The 14,472-nt window shown below is 42.8% G+C and overlaps 2 protein-coding genes across 6 annotated transcripts; one reads left to right on the forward strand and one right to left on the reverse strand.

Moving 5' to 3' along the window:
* The first annotated feature begins 45 nt into the window (after positions 1-45).
* On the forward strand, positions 46-1,477 carry geminin (geminin DNA replication inhibitor). 2 transcript variants are annotated; one of them, XM_034326931.2, is made up of 5 exons: positions 46-301; positions 626-741; positions 815-939; positions 1,019-1,191; positions 1,268-1,477. In XM_034326931.2, the coding sequence occupies exons 1-5, from the start codon at positions 248-250 to the stop codon at positions 1,325-1,327; spliced, it is 528 nt and encodes a 175-aa protein (XP_034182822.1). In that variant the 5' UTR covers positions 46-247; the 3' UTR covers positions 1,328-1,477. The 2 variants fall into 2 exon arrangements, with proteins under 2 accessions (XP_034182822.1, XP_034182823.1); XM_034326932.2 differs by having other exon boundaries at positions 659-741.
* A 1,358-nt stretch (positions 1,478-2,835) lies between these two features.
* Positions 2,836-13,516, reverse strand: LOC117605492 (uncharacterized). 4 transcript variants are annotated; one of them, XM_034326893.2, is made up of 7 exons: positions 11,533-12,492; positions 11,411-11,453; positions 10,486-10,710; positions 7,359-9,821; positions 5,571-7,238; positions 3,300-3,375; positions 2,836-2,901 (listed from the first exon to the last, which is right to left on the reverse strand). In XM_034326893.2, exons 1-5 carry the CDS (start codon positions 11,539-11,541, stop codon positions 6,088-6,090), a joined length of 3,891 nt encoding a protein of 1,296 aa, XP_034182784.2. In that variant the 5' UTR covers positions 11,542-12,492; the 3' UTR covers positions 2,836-2,901; positions 3,300-3,375; positions 5,571-6,087. The 4 variants fall into 4 exon arrangements, with proteins under 4 accessions (XP_034182784.2, XP_034182782.2, XP_034182783.2 ...); XM_034326891.2 differs by having other exon boundaries at positions 5,571-5,894; positions 6,046-9,821; positions 11,533-12,467; XM_034326892.2 differs by lacking the exon at positions 11,533-12,492 and adding an exon at positions 13,380-13,516 and having other exon boundaries at positions 5,571-9,821.
* Positions 13,517-14,472: the final 956 nt, after the last annotated feature.

The following is a 14,472-nucleotide window of genomic DNA, read 5'->3' on the forward strand; positions in this document are numbered from 1 at the left end:
TTTGGAGCTTGATGCATTAAACGCGGGAAAGTACTACACTATTCGTTACCAGCGTTCGTTGCACGATTGGGATGACGGTGTCTCATCTGAATTTGTGTATAAAAAATACGTGAATATTTATTACAATAACCATATAGTTTTAAAATAGAACTAACAGAACGCTATTTTAGTATTTTATGCATAAATATCATTAAGTATTAATTTCTTTAAACAATTTTATTGACTCGCGTCTGTAACGGCCGCTATCATGAAACCTGGAGGTGGTACGAAAGTTTCTGCCGCCAAAACTGCTGCTTCTGAGGTTAGTAATTAACATGGTTTTTTATTATTTTAATTAAAATGAACAAAAGAGTAGGGATTATCATTTGCACCTTGATTGTATAACAATTTGTACATCTTCAAAAATGCAAACCACTGTGATTTGAAAAGGATTTTATTTGTCCTTATTTCTGATCTCATGATTGTATTAGAAACTTTTCATTATTTAATGCTTGCATACTGCATATTAATTTATTCCATTTAACTTTTTCAATTCATATTTTCATTCAGCTTCTAACTTTACGCAGTATAAATGCATGCTTGAGCTTCACGTTAGATCATATATTTTTATCTTTTATTGAAACAGGATAAGGTCAGAAAGTCTTTGCACGTTTTGCAGCCATCAGCCACGGACAAAGAAAATTTAGTTGGTGGAGGGAGAATGCTTAGATCCGCTCTGCCAGTGAAAGATGCAAATAAAAAGTAAGCGAACAAGCAAGCCTTGTAATTTACTTGCATCCTGAATATAAGGTTTAAGCTAAATCCTATGTTTCAGCGAAGTGAAAGAGAAACCAAAAACTGAGCCCACAAAACGTAAGAAGGTAACTTTTAAGGATAAAGCTGTTCAGACCCCTAGAGGTGGAAAGATTAAAATCGAGGTTGAAGATCTCACTTCTGAAGGTATAATTCTTTTTACCATAGAAACATAAGTAGTTAAATAATTATCAAGTTACAAATGTATTTTGCTATTCGTCGATAGCCGGACCTAGCGAAAATTATTGGGAAGTATTAGCTGAAAGACGACGAATAGCGCTGGAAGACGCTTTAGAAGACAACAGAGAATTAAATGATCGCGTTGAAAAACTGCAGGAAGAGAATCGCGTATATAAAGAAATGTTGGACGAATCGCGAGCACTAATCGAAGTTCTACAGGTATTATTAAAAGCAATTCTAAATCTTAATTGTTGAAATTACTCTCGTATAATTAAACGTGATCTCTGTGTTTCAGGAAATGCTTGGAGAAGACAGAAATGATATAAATAATTCTCTGGATGATAGTACACTTTAATTCAGTGTTTTGTAATTAACTTTCAACCAGTGCCTTATGATTCAAACATAAAAATAAACATCTCCATATTGGAGATTTATATGACAAAAAAGAGAGTCTGAGTAAAAAAAAAAAGTTTTTATATAGTTAGGGTTAATTTTAGTTATGTATTCACGAAAGAATCGTTCATAATTTACCAGTTATTTGAATAAGATTATAACTGCGACTACGATCATGTTCACCTCATAGGATACTACTTATAATGATATAAATATATATATAACTTTCATTATAATTAATAAATTAATTTTCTAGAATTCACGGTAATCTTCATTTTTTTATATTCCAGCACCGAGTGTAAACCCTATTAAAATTGATCAATTAAATCTTCACACCGGTCGGCTCTACGACGAGAAAGAACGGTACTAACGAAGTCGCTAAGATCACGTATTTATTTCACAAATCTTTGGCATAAAAGACCTTGAATTCCATCGGAAACACCAACGCTATTCATCAGAGTTTTGGCAACGTTTGACTATGGTTTAGTTAATACACCAGCCATAGGTACTACTTGTTCGAGGAAGCCGTAATCTTTATCATCATCATTCGGCGTAAAGTTTATCGGAAGGCTGCCAGGAAAACGGTGCGTAGAAAAATGTTGCTGCATGCGTTGCTGAATGCTGGTTGCACAAAAGCGAACCATTTGGGTTCATCTTGGCCGAGGATTGCCCTCGACAGTTCTCATCTTTCTCGTCCCGTTTAATTGGAGAAGTATACTGTTTCCTTGACGATCAATCGAACGAATAGCGGACCGTCTCACGAATCGTGAGAAGCGGTGAACGTCGGGCTTGCACTGCAGAACGCCGTCGAGAAGCGTCGAAGCCAGTCCTTAATCTTCGTCTTTGAAGCGGCGATAGATGGACTGCACGTAGGTGAAGACGCACTTCCAATCTGGTCGGCGCATCATCACCATGTCCTCGACATCGAGTAAAGGTGCGATCCCGGCGAGTTCACTGTAGAAATATTTCATTACTAAACGATCTACCATATTGATAATAAGAGAGAGAAAAAGTCTGTAAATAGTTGATCAGATTAATTGAAGAAAAATTTAGTTTTAGCGTTACGCTTTCAGATAATCTAATCAACTTTGATTCTTTCTGTTCTAGCAGCTCAGAGCCTATTGAAAGTTTAAAGTATCATTAATACTCGGCTTTTGTAAACGCCAGTTCGAAGTTCATCCTGCGGTTCTCCGGTCGTAGCGAATGATAGTCGAAAGCGTCTGGTCTGAAATGATGAAGCAAAGCGCAGAATGCCAAACCGTTGTTCCAGCTGGTCGAGAAATTATCCAGCTGCACATTCTGTAACGGAAACGATGGTCCATCAGAGCTATTTCGCGATATTTCAAAATGCGATTATTCTTTGCGTTTCCGTAAATAAAACGCGAGTAACTCCATTTATTAAACGGATTTACCTCGTACTCTTTGGTCTTAGAACGGCACCACGCCAACAGCCGCTCTTTTATTTGCGCCGCGTTGTCCCGCACTGCTGGCTCGGTAAACTTGAATCGAAATTCTGTTGCCGGTGACTTTACAGGACTAAATATAGAGGAAAGCAGCCTTTAAATTTTATTGAACATTCAACAAATATCATTTCTGTTTATGTTATCAATTACAGTTAGATGTTTAGAACTTTGGTAATCTGGCAGACAATTTATGGAAATAGAATTTCAGAAAAATTTAATGAAATGATTAGTTGAAGGTTTAAGTTGGAGTTGTTTTGATCCATCTAAACAATCATTATAGAAATTTTAATTAACTCCTGAACTTTTAGTGGATCACTAAATAAGCTTTCTGAGTCATGAAACAATGAAGACACTTTGAACCAGTTCTAAATGTTTCCTCTGCAAAAGTTCAAAGTACAGTAATAGAAAAAAAGCGTCTTAAAATACTATTATATAAATAAACAACGGTTGTAAAAAGGTTCTCTGGATTACCTGGGTGACGAGGCGGCGCTATTTTGTCTGTCGAGTTCGCGAAACTTGGCAAACGGCGATTGCGGCTTCTTGCGTGCTGAAAAAACGGAACGGAACCATCTGTACAGACAAGCGATAAATGAAAGAACGTATTGCAAACGTTAAAAGGTTCACCATCGAAACGCATTCTGTCATTTTTGTCAATGTTAATCTTCTCTATCTAGTTTGTCAATAAAATTGTTGCGCATGTGAGAAGATTATTAGGAGGATCTTAGCAAAGTTCAACAAAAGAAAAAGAAAAGAAAAGAAATCATTTTCGTTCTTCAGCCTCGTCGACGTCTCTGGATCACCGGACGAGTTCCTCCTTCGGAAGGAAAATCAAAGTGAAGAGATTTTCAGCGTTACAAATCGTTTATAATCGCGATCTGAATCTCGTATTATAAAATTATCCTTCGCCCTGGTGATCCAAGCCGCAACAAGGTGATGACGAAATCGCTTCAACAACAAGAAACACGTGGAGCTGGATCTAAAACTAAAGTTCTAAATTCAAGTGTTATATTCTATCGATTTTCTAAGAAGAGCGTTTAATCTTTCTTTCATGAAATTAAACAGATGTTGATAATATAACGTAGATGAAAAGATTGAATGCTCTTTTTTTTTTAAATGAAGGTATGTGTACGCGCGCAGTGACAATTTTTCACGATCAGAACAGCGGAAATATTTTTAAATTCTAACTCGGTCCGTTTGTTTTAACATTTCCTTCATATTTTCGAACGAAAGTTATTTAACACTTTGACTGCCACGCTAAATTTGTTTTCACAAATCTTATGTATATTATCTTTGATTTTCATTATATTTTTATCCATGATTTCAAGTATCTCTATACGACAAAGAATTTCTAATAATATTAGTGATGGATTCTTATTGAAATTCAAGCGTCACCCATATATGGAGAACTGGTTCAAAGTGTTAAAAAAATACATTCGTTCGACAATCGAAAACGCTAGGAGATTCAGCTCATTGGATAAAGACTTGGAAACTTGGCTGGCGCGTGTTCCGGTTGTTTACAATCTCCAAATAAATTCACGTGTACGAGTCGCTATTTTTGCGTCGATAGAGGACGAATTGCTTCTTCGTCGATCGAAGAATCATTCGTCAGTTCTTTCAGAATCGTTTCTTTAATCAGCCCATTTGCGAATCTTTTTTTACATTTATAATTCTTTAACCCTTTCGCTACTAATGACTTCAGTCACCCGTCCCATTAGACGGTGAATTTCGCATTCATTTTAAACTTTGATAGAGCAGAATATTATTTACATTGTTATTTCTATATTTAATTTCTATTTTACTTTATATTACCAGATTATTATTTTGTTATTTTTATTTTTTAAGCGCGTCCGCGTTAAGATTGCCCCGTACCGGGACAGCGCATGCACGAGCAAGTCCTCCGTAGCGAAAGGGTTAAGATTATATTCCATGTATTGGTAGCTTGGTAGTCGATTTAATTTCGTGTAGAAAGATCGTTTCCTCGTGAACGAATGGAACCGGTTAGATTAGTAGGTGAGAGAGGAAAGCATGTCGGCTCGCGAGCTGTTAATAGAGCGGATTTAAGATCGTTCTCGTGTCGCAGGAGCAACATCCTTTCGATTATTCTGCGGTCTGTTAACGCGGCACGCAGGAAATCAGCTCGTTTCCGCCAAGAATCCAAGCGTCGTACTATTCTTTTTATTTTATATAAAATTGTGTGCAGTGTAGTCTGTTCAACGATCAACATTGTCCAAGTCTAATCTTCACCTCCCCAAAAATTGTATTAATAAAAAAATAAAATGGATAGACAGTAGACGCTAATTATATTGCCACGGGGATGATTCGAGCTTCGCTCTATCAGCGGCAATATAACGAGAGGCTACTGTAGTTACAGATACCCCTTGCGTTTAGAAAACATACTGCATACTGTTTAGAATTCCAGTAAAGAAAGCATTGTTAGATAAACGTTTACACGATCCTCGTTCATTCTATAGACGAACAGAGTAAGCTTCTAAGGTTTATTCACCTATTTCTGGATGGCTACGAAGAGAATAAACGAATCATACTTCTATAAAGGTCTCAGGCGACGACAACTTGGACAACGTCCCTCGTGAAATTCTATTGCGCCTAACATGTTCTCTAATATATCTATATGTATATGCTATGTTCAAACTTCGTGCACAGTCTCTGGCTGGTGCAAGCTAAAACGCTACTGCGCGGCAAAAAGAAAAAAAAAAGGATTAACAAAGAAGGGCTGTGACTCACTGCTTTATTCGGGCTTTGGCACGACCTTCTTAGCGACTCTGAACGTCCGTCCCGCGAAACGTGTTCGCAACAGCGCGACTCGAGTGGCTTATTAAAGAAAACAGAATGTGAAAATAACAAGAAACAAACAAAGCGCACGCAGGGCGTATCTGTCCGCCCCGTTGGCGCTGAAACGCGGGCAACAATTCAGTCTTGTCTCCTCGATGAACGATATCTTCCAAAGAGATTCTCAGATCTTCCGAGTCTGTCGCAACGGCGATTCTTCGATTGATCTTCCTTGGTTGTTTCTCTCGTCGTTCTTTCCACTCCATGCAGACGATAATGCTATGATAAAGAAAAGAAAAACGTGGTACCGTCGAACCGTCAGGACACAGTGATCAGCGACGAGAAATTATTCGAACAGTCTTTCAGCAACCTGGCCTGGAATCAGTCTCAGCCAAAGAAACTCGACACGACGAATTTCCTGATTACGCACCGTGTCGAGTGTAACGCGTAGACGAAGAAGCATCCAGTTCGATCAGCACTGGCTGTCGGTCCTCGTGGCTTCCTCGAACAGGTCGTCGAACACTTTATCAACGTCCGCGGTGTTAACGTTCAACAGAGGAGCCTGTTGAGTAGCCGGGATCGATAGACGTAGCTTTTCATCGGACAATCCAGGCATGGTGCGACTGCGGGACAGTCCAACCATTCCTTTGTTCGCTAATCTCGGTGAACGTCTGTTTCTCAAAGTATCTCTATGTTCCACAGGGTCTGGCTGATCGAAGTACTGCCTGATTTTATCCTCCATCTTCTTCACGCTGTCCGCCATGGAGGAAGCTTCGAATTGCTTGGATCTCAATTTCTGAGAGGATGGCGACCTCGGTTTCGGTGGTTTAGGATGAGCAGCGTGAGAGAACGTAGAGACCGACGCTTGAACGTTCGTCCTAGTCGCGCGAGACTGACTGTTAGATAAGGCTAACTGGTGCCAGGACTCTGATTTCGAGAGGACGATGGATCTTGATGGTTTAGTAGCACAAGAGACTAGATACTCGTCGCTGGAGTCGATGTGAGTCGCACCGTTTGGTATCGGAGAGCGTTCTTTCTGAAGAGGTTTCGGTTGGGTGCTGTTGGGTGTCTGCTCGTAGGCTTCCCTGAGAGCAATCACTCTGTTCACGGTCATTGGAGCCGGTGAATGCGTTGCAGGAGGTTCTGGCTTCTTCTGAGGAACAGGCGCTAGGAATTTACCGTATCTGTTTGCTCCTTGAGAGCCAGCAGGTTGATCAAAGTTCGCTGGTTGGTCGAAGCTTCGTTGATGAATCTGACCTGCAGGATGATTAAAGCTCTTAGATTGATTCACTGTCAAATGCTGAGCGTAACTCGAGGTCTGATAACGAGCTGGTGGCTCGTTCAAGGATGTCACTTCGTTCTGCAGTCGACGAACGAGACTCTGCTGCAACAAGTTGTGCCGACGAATCTCGTCTTCGGGCGTGGTGTTCTCGTTGGTAGGTGGTCTGGATCTGGAGCAGGACCACTGTGAAGGAGACGGTGACGAGGATGTATCTACCGCCACTTCCTCGGAACGAGGCTCGGGACTGTCCACAGAGGATGCGACTGTAGCTATAGCGCAGGTGTATCTCGTCACGATTCCCACTTCAGGGCTGATATCCTGGTTCTGAATGTTTTCGTCGTCTGGGAAAGTGGAAGCTTCGTTAGGCCAGTCTGTTGCCTTTTGATCATGCGCGTCCAGAGCGTCGTCTGGTTGATTGTAGTCGTATAAATTAGGAGAGACGAAGGAGGATGGGTACTCACGGGTCTCAGGATCTTCAGTTGGTTTCTGGTAATCTTGGAAGGGCACTGGGTCCGCGAGGATCTGTTCACCTGCAACCTGACGCACGTTGCCAGACATCATCGGGCCATTGATCTCAGAGTCACTGGACAGAGTGTGGTAATTTTGATTATGATCTAAAATGAATCTTTGACGATCCTCGTAGGTCTGATCTGAGTCAGAGTGTTCATAGTGACCAGGTTTCCATTGCTTCCCAGTCTCGGTGTCACTGACCGATATCTTAGGCCTTTCCAAGTCTCCTGAAGTCTGGACGGAAACGTTGTTATAGACCAAGTTCGTACCTTTGGAGATCCTTGGCACCACTCGGAAAGAACGTCCCTCGTCCTGGTGCTCGTCGTTTATTCCAGTCTGCACAGCTACCGAAGAACTGCCACGCAATGTGGTATCCGTGAAATTCTTCGTCTTGGATCGTTCCATCTCTTCGCGTCCACGCTCTTCAAGTTTTACCATGGCACCTCTTATCGGTTCGAACTTCTCTTTCGACTCCCTACGCTTCGGTGAATATCGATGAACTTGTACGTGTTTCTCTGGGATTTTGAAGGAAATCTTACCGTCCACCACTCCAGGAATCTTCTCGCGTTGTTCCATCTTCTTTGAGTCGGTTGACGAAGATTTGCCAACAAACGGAGCGAACTGCTTGCAAAAAGAACGATAATCTAACTTTCCATTCTCCGTGACCGTACCGTTTGCTCTGTTTTCATGATCCAGCCATGGTGGACGAGGAAATCCATGCTTCTCCTGAGAATCCACTTCCGCTCTGGTAGATCTCGAAGACGGTTGTGCGCTTTCTCGGTCGAACATCATTCTGGCTTTCTCTTTCAATGTATTCGTCGGAACTGGAGCGTTCTTTGGCCGGTGATAAGCCGGGGGCACCTTCGACGGGGACACCGAAGACGGTTTCTCGATTTTCCGGAAAGGGGACGATGGAGCGTGTCGAAAACCGATCGTAGAGTCTGTCTTAGGGACGCTGTAATTTGAATTTGAGTCGGAACACATTTCAGACGCACCTGGAAACATTTTATTCGCACGAGTCTTAAGAGACATCTTGTTTCCTTTGTCTTCGGGCATAGCTGATTTATCGAAGCTCGTTTTGATGTTGGAGAACCTGCTGTTCCAGTTCTCGTTAGTCAACGACGACATATCCATTGTTTTCCCATTGATTTTGAAAGGAACCACAGGCGTGCTCGATGGAGCCTCGTTGTTCTTATTTATCAGAGCCAGAAATTTTCTGTCGTTCTCCGTTTTCGGTTGGAAAGTAGGCACGATAGCGTTGATGGAATTGAAGGAGACTTTGTCGCCCACGTTGATGGGCCTCCGGAGGGAAACGCAACCGGTGCTTTCGTGACCGAGACTCTCTTGAAGCTTCAAATAACTCGGTATGTCTATAGTATTCGCACGCTTGATCTTCGATTTCTTCGCAATGAATTTATTATTCCCGTACTTACCAACACCGGAAGTAGCCAACTCGGCGCGTTGCCTGAGCGCAGCGGCTAGTTTGCTCACTCGAGACCTCTCCTCGTTATCCTCGCTGTTATTCTCGTTCTCTTTATAATTACCGTTTGTCCTGTACGAAGCTTGGTACATATCAGACTCTCCTGTAACCTTATCGTTCCCAGTCTCCAGCTGTTGGATCCCACGATACGCACAATTATCTCTGATCTCCTTATTTTTGTCCTCTAACAATTGACGCTGATTGATGGCGTCTTTGATACACTTGTCGCGGATCTCCTCTGATTTCACAGCCACGTTACAAGGGGACGTTAAGTCTTTCTGTTCCCTCGCGATTGTCAACACATCGTCTCGTTGGTAACCGTTCCTTTCTTCCTCCAACCACTTCCTCGCGCGAGCTAATTCCTCGGTGGAGACTCCTATCGTGTGCCTGGTCCCTCGACGTCTGCGACTCAACGAGGTAGATGGTAAAACCGTAACCTTCTCCGGTACTTCTTCGGGCACTTGCAGTCTGGATAACAAACTGGACACCAGACGCAGCAGTTGTATCTTGCTGGTAGGATCAGAAGCCGCACCGTGTCTAGCTAAAGCAGCCACGTCGATTCTTTCTAAAGTTTCTCTGAGACGCGACAAAGCGGTCTCTATGTCGGACAATAAGAGATCCTCGAGGAACTTCAAGTCCTTCTTAAGCTCTGGCTCTTTGCTGTTACCACCCAGCGCTTGTTCCATCGAGCCACGTATACGGAAGTCCTCCTCAGAGTCGATGCCGGAATCCTCGGGCAACGCGGACGTCTCGTCGTCGCGACGGCTCCCTAGGGAGAGTTCGAGGGCCGCACGAAGACTCTCTACCAGTAGCGGCAATGAATTCCACTCACCGGCTGGCAGGTTCTCGTTACGTCCATCGGTGCTACCTGTCCTCACTTCCCGTCCAACGGATTTGTTGTTTTCGTTCGCCGCCGGTTCTATGCTCGAACACGCTGAAAAAGAAATGACACGAGACGATGGTTGAACCCAGACGACCCGAACAAGTCCGATCTACGACACGAGGAAGCGCACGCAACGCGGAGGTCTCTTCGTCTGTAGTCCTCGCCAGACAGTGTACAGCCGGTTGAAACGGAGGAGAGGAACGAGCGTGGAACGCATGACGCGTATTCGCGAGCTGAAAGGGAGGCTGCTGGCTTGACCGGCAATCGCGGCGCTGGCTTTATTTAAAAGCCACGGGATTCTCCGCGGGATTTATTTTCGGTCGCTCGTTCAACGCCTCGCGAGCGAGCGAGCAGCGCGAACGTCACACGGTCGATGCGGATTGGTGTCGGCTAATTCGAAGATCGATGGTACACCTTTCGCTTTTCACAATTTCCCTCTGTTTGTTTGCTTTACCGACGAATAACGAATAGCTCGTTTCTTTTTATCCTGATCTTATTTATATTTTGCAGACAGGTTGTTTGGTGATTTTCAGACTGACTTTAAATCTTTTACATCTATATCTTTCGAAATAACGCTTTTGTTAGATTTTTGTATGTTTTAAAAACTGATTTTTTCATAGAATCTAAGGGAAATACGTTTCTCGATTAATGTTACAGAATAGTTTCGCGCGACAGGTGATCCATTGATCTTTGAATTACACTCTGCATCACGAACCTGGTCGCGTGGCTTCTTTCTTCTCTAGTTCGATCGATTTTCTCTCGTTCTCTGCGAACGTTTCCTCTTTCTTCTTAATATCTTGCTCTTTAGTCTTGGTGAATTCCTTTGTAGTTTCCTTAGGGATGTCCTCGTAGGTGTCTAAATAGTCCACCGAGCTGGATCTTCCGCTCTCTCCCTCGACGATGCTGTGGAAATCATTTCCGTCTACTATCGCTCGGATATCTGGAAACATTTATAACTATTCAACAGATGTACCAGAGAAACAGGTGGAAAGAACACTGCAGTCAATTGTATGTAATTTTATTTCAAACATTATTAGTTTGAAATAATGAACTGTAACGTGTTAATCCTTGAACTGTGGGTTATTATAAACTACAAAACTAAATCTGTTAAAACCTTTCATTTTTCTTTTTAGGTCACCAATGATCCATCTCCACCGTTCAAGGGTTGATTTAATTTACAGAACAATGTTACCCGATTAGGATGATGATGATTGAGTCTCTGGCTCGTCCATTCAGAAATGTACAGAAACAAAATGATAAAGAATAGTGCAAAGAACGAAAAGTGAATCGAATCGTTTAGTGTAAAAATAAGAGGTCGGTTTTCTGATGGCACACTCAGCAACGATGTTACTTGATTTATACAAGGTGTACGCGTTTTAGTAGCCACGTGCAAAACAGAATCAGATCGTTCCTCGAAACAGAATTGAAAAATGAGAGACAAAGGTGTCGTTAAATGATGGTTAGAAAAAGAAGTCGCGTACATTGGTGTCAGACCGCCACCACCTTCGTACATTGTTCTCTATTCCCTTAGCTTTTCTCGTCGACGTATCGCTCGTTCGTTATCTATTGTATCTACGAATATTCCTAGGCCAGAGATATTCAAAGAACATCGTGACGCCGTCTCGCAAAGAAGACCTCACCTTCCGTCTCCGACATTTTTGATCCTCTGCTACGACTGGGCGCCTAAAATAAAAAATCATTGTTCTTTTATTAATTTGTAATAATAAGTACGAACGAATGGCTCTTTGTCTTTTCAATCTACCTCTTTCATATTCCTGAAATTTAAATTTTCTATTTTCTTCTTTTTTTAAACTTTAACATTTCAATTCTAAATCTAATTTCATATTGAAAATAATGACTTTCTTTTTGATTTTTTCCGTTTTTTCGCGTCGATCCTTATTTAGACGACATTGAGCTACTTCTATTAAAACGGTCCGTTTACTTGCTCGTTTGACGCGGAATGTTTCAAGATGTTCCTAAGTGAACGACGAGACCTAAGGGATTCTCCGTTTCCGCGAAAGCACCGCATGTGACCACCAGCTTTAGGTCGAGACCGTAAAATGACTGACTCTAGGTCTAGCCTGATGCATTTCTCGATGGCGGAGTAGCGTTGGCGGCTGTTTCGGACACGGCAGGCCTCGCGCGAAAATAACTTTGACCCGTTTTCGCGGATACAGAAATTAGGAAGTCATCCGTTGATTCTATGCGAGCTACGATTAGAATTAGTATCCGTAAGTTTCGCGAATTTCAATCAACGTGCATAGAATATTTTTAGAATCCTCTGATGAGAAAACGTGTCTCTGTCCAACTTCTATTTTCTTATACTGTCCTCTATTAAAAATACGATATCGTATAAACATCCGCGTAGTCCATTAGACGAATTACAATTAAAATTCAATTTTATTTCGTTTTTCAATCTTTTTTCTTCGAAACCGTTATAAACAAACAAAAGTCAGTTGTCGTATTGCGAGCTATAATAAATGTTTCCGTGAAAACGTTGCGCAATCCCGTTTCGCTCATTCACTTCTTTCGCGCGATCAACGCGTAAGAACAACAAATCCGTATGTTTTTCCAAACCGTCTGTCTAGTTTTATTCGATCGTTTAGAAACGCTTAAATCATTGCTCGTGAAATGTACGACCGCGCCGCGTCGATATCTTAAAATAGCAACAATCTGTTTAACAACGTTCTATTAAAAAAAGAAAAAAAGAAAGAGAGCATTTTGAAGAGGATCTACACACGTGGACTGGAGTGGTAGAAATAGATACGATTAATTTTTCATTTCAATATAATGCTGTATAGATAATATAAATTTTATATTATCTTTTCTTGGTTTAATTGTTTCAGACGACAGTGAACGCGTTTTGACATTTTGATTTTTTCCAAACAACGCCAGAATTCTTAGCGACGACGAAGAGCCGAACGAAGGGTGAGAAAGCGGGCGAAAGTTCCGGTCAGTTTGCTTTGCACGCGAGACGACCATGATAGGCAAGCATTAGCGCGGCGTATGCGCGCGTGTTCGCGTCCACGAGGCCGCGCTTTTATAAATAGGTCCGTGCGAGTTTCACCGTGGTAGACGTCTCTCGATACCCCCTCGAGAAAGCACCTTCGTCGGCCTTCGACCGGTACGCTTTTTACCGAAATACGACGACGCTTCGCGACCTTCCCGTCCTCGTACACGCCGCGCGATACAAGCTTTTTCGAGTCGACCGGCTACCGGTGGAAGCATGCCAAGTCCCTCGGATTTGTTGCCCCGAAAGTTGGCCGATTTTGGCGACGTCGTACGTGAACGATGAATCGTAACGGGGCGTACGTCCAACGAGTCAATCGTCGGGCGTGCAGAAGAACCGATAGCGATGCGATGACGAATTTCTCTTCCGCGTGAACTCTTGCTATTTAGATACGCTAATCTCATCCTCTCTCTTCTGTAATTCTTGAAATTTCTCTTACAACGCTCGCAAGGTAATCGTCCTTAAGTCCGAGGTATTCGAGACAGACAAAAGAGCCACGGTTACGTTGGTCGACACTTATCTAATCACTCGAGGAACAACACACGATGGTAATAAACGTTCACAAATGTATAGAGAAGGTAAAAGTGATATTGGTTTACCTTGAAGGGTCAGAGGAGCAGTATCGGTGGTGTATTGGGAGCCTACGCGCTCAGGAGACTGAGCGAGTAACAGCCTCTCTGCCACCAGACTCGTCGTTCCGGTGGTTATCGTTGCCGTCGGAGGTGGTGGTGGTGATGCTGGTGGTGGTGGTGTAGCTGGTGGTGATGGTAGCGACGCTACCGTTAAAAGCTTACCGTCACCCGGCTCGAATTAGACCGCCCTGAAATAGTCCCAAGTTATTGCCGCCACTATGTACCAGCCTGGACGCATACCTTGCTATCGCGTACGTTGCACGGGATGCGGTGTACGCGGTGCTTCCGCTATCGTACGATCCGTCCTGTCCAACGATCGAAAACGCTGCCTCACCGGACTGACACCTGGTCGACATGAATGGAAAAGCGGTAGCTCGTATCCGGGATTTTACGTTCCAGTAACTGCATTGATCGGCACGTACCTGTGACGAGGCGGTTCTTGTGTTGCGAAGCGAGAATGCGGACGAGGAGAGTAGTTTCACGAGTTACCTTCGATAAGAGCAGATGGTAATGTATGTACTTGAGGATGTTTGCTTGGTAATTGGGTCAAGTATCAAGGTCTTGGAGGCGTCATTGCTCCTCTATCGCTTGGAGTAACTGGATTAATCTTTGATTAATCATTTTGTGTTTAATTTTGATTAAGGTATAATTGGTCCTTTCAAGATCATAAGGAGATTCTAAAACAGAAGATACAAAATGAACTAAATACTGATCTTCCAACGATATTTCTCTTCTAGTAACCAATACCTGATCATCGCAATCCTTATCTACCGACATTCTCCCTTGCTCCTACCTTGAATTACAACACCTTTAATTAATATAAAATTTATAGAACCGTGATCAAATTTCCTGCAAACCCTGTCTTGTTTTAGTAGGAAAAAACCCGGAGGAGCGATCGACGTCATGGTTAGTGCAAGCGTTGAAGTCGCCCGCGTGCCATCGAGCATGCCGCGCGATCCGCGCTCACGTGTCACGTCTCGTGTAGTCATCCGGGATCATCGATCTCGGCCGATCTGCCGAAATAAAACGTCGAAGAGCTATGTTACGCTTCGGGCTACCT

The sequence above is a fragment of the Osmia lignaria genome, chromosome 3 (assembly GCF_051020975.1).
Source record: "Osmia lignaria lignaria isolate PbOS001 chromosome 3, iyOsmLign1, whole genome shotgun sequence".
In the NCBI taxonomy this organism is placed as follows: Eukaryota; Metazoa; Arthropoda; class Insecta; order Hymenoptera; family Megachilidae; genus Osmia; species Osmia lignaria.

Coding starts and splice junctions, on each gene's coding strand:
- geminin (XM_034326931.2), top strand. CDS start 248: ATGAAACCTGGAGGTGGTACGAAAGTTTCTGCCGCCAAAACTGCTGCT. Junction 302..625: donor CCAAAACTGCTGCTTCTGAG/GTTAGTAATTAA, acceptor TTATTGAAACAG/GATAAGGTCAGAAAGTCTTT. Junction 940..1,018: donor TGAAGATCTCACTTCTGAAG/GTATAATTCTTT, acceptor ATTCGTCGATAG/CCGGACCTAGCGAAAATTAT.
- LOC117605492 (XM_034326891.2), bottom strand. Junction 10,711..11,410: donor AAAAATGTCGGAGACGGAAG/GTGAGGTCTTCT, acceptor AAATGTTTCCAG/ATATCCGAGCGATAGTAGAC. Junction 9,822..10,485: donor GAAAGAAGCCACGCGACCAG/GTTCGTGATGCA, acceptor TTTCTTTTTCAG/CGTGTTCGAGCATAGAACCG.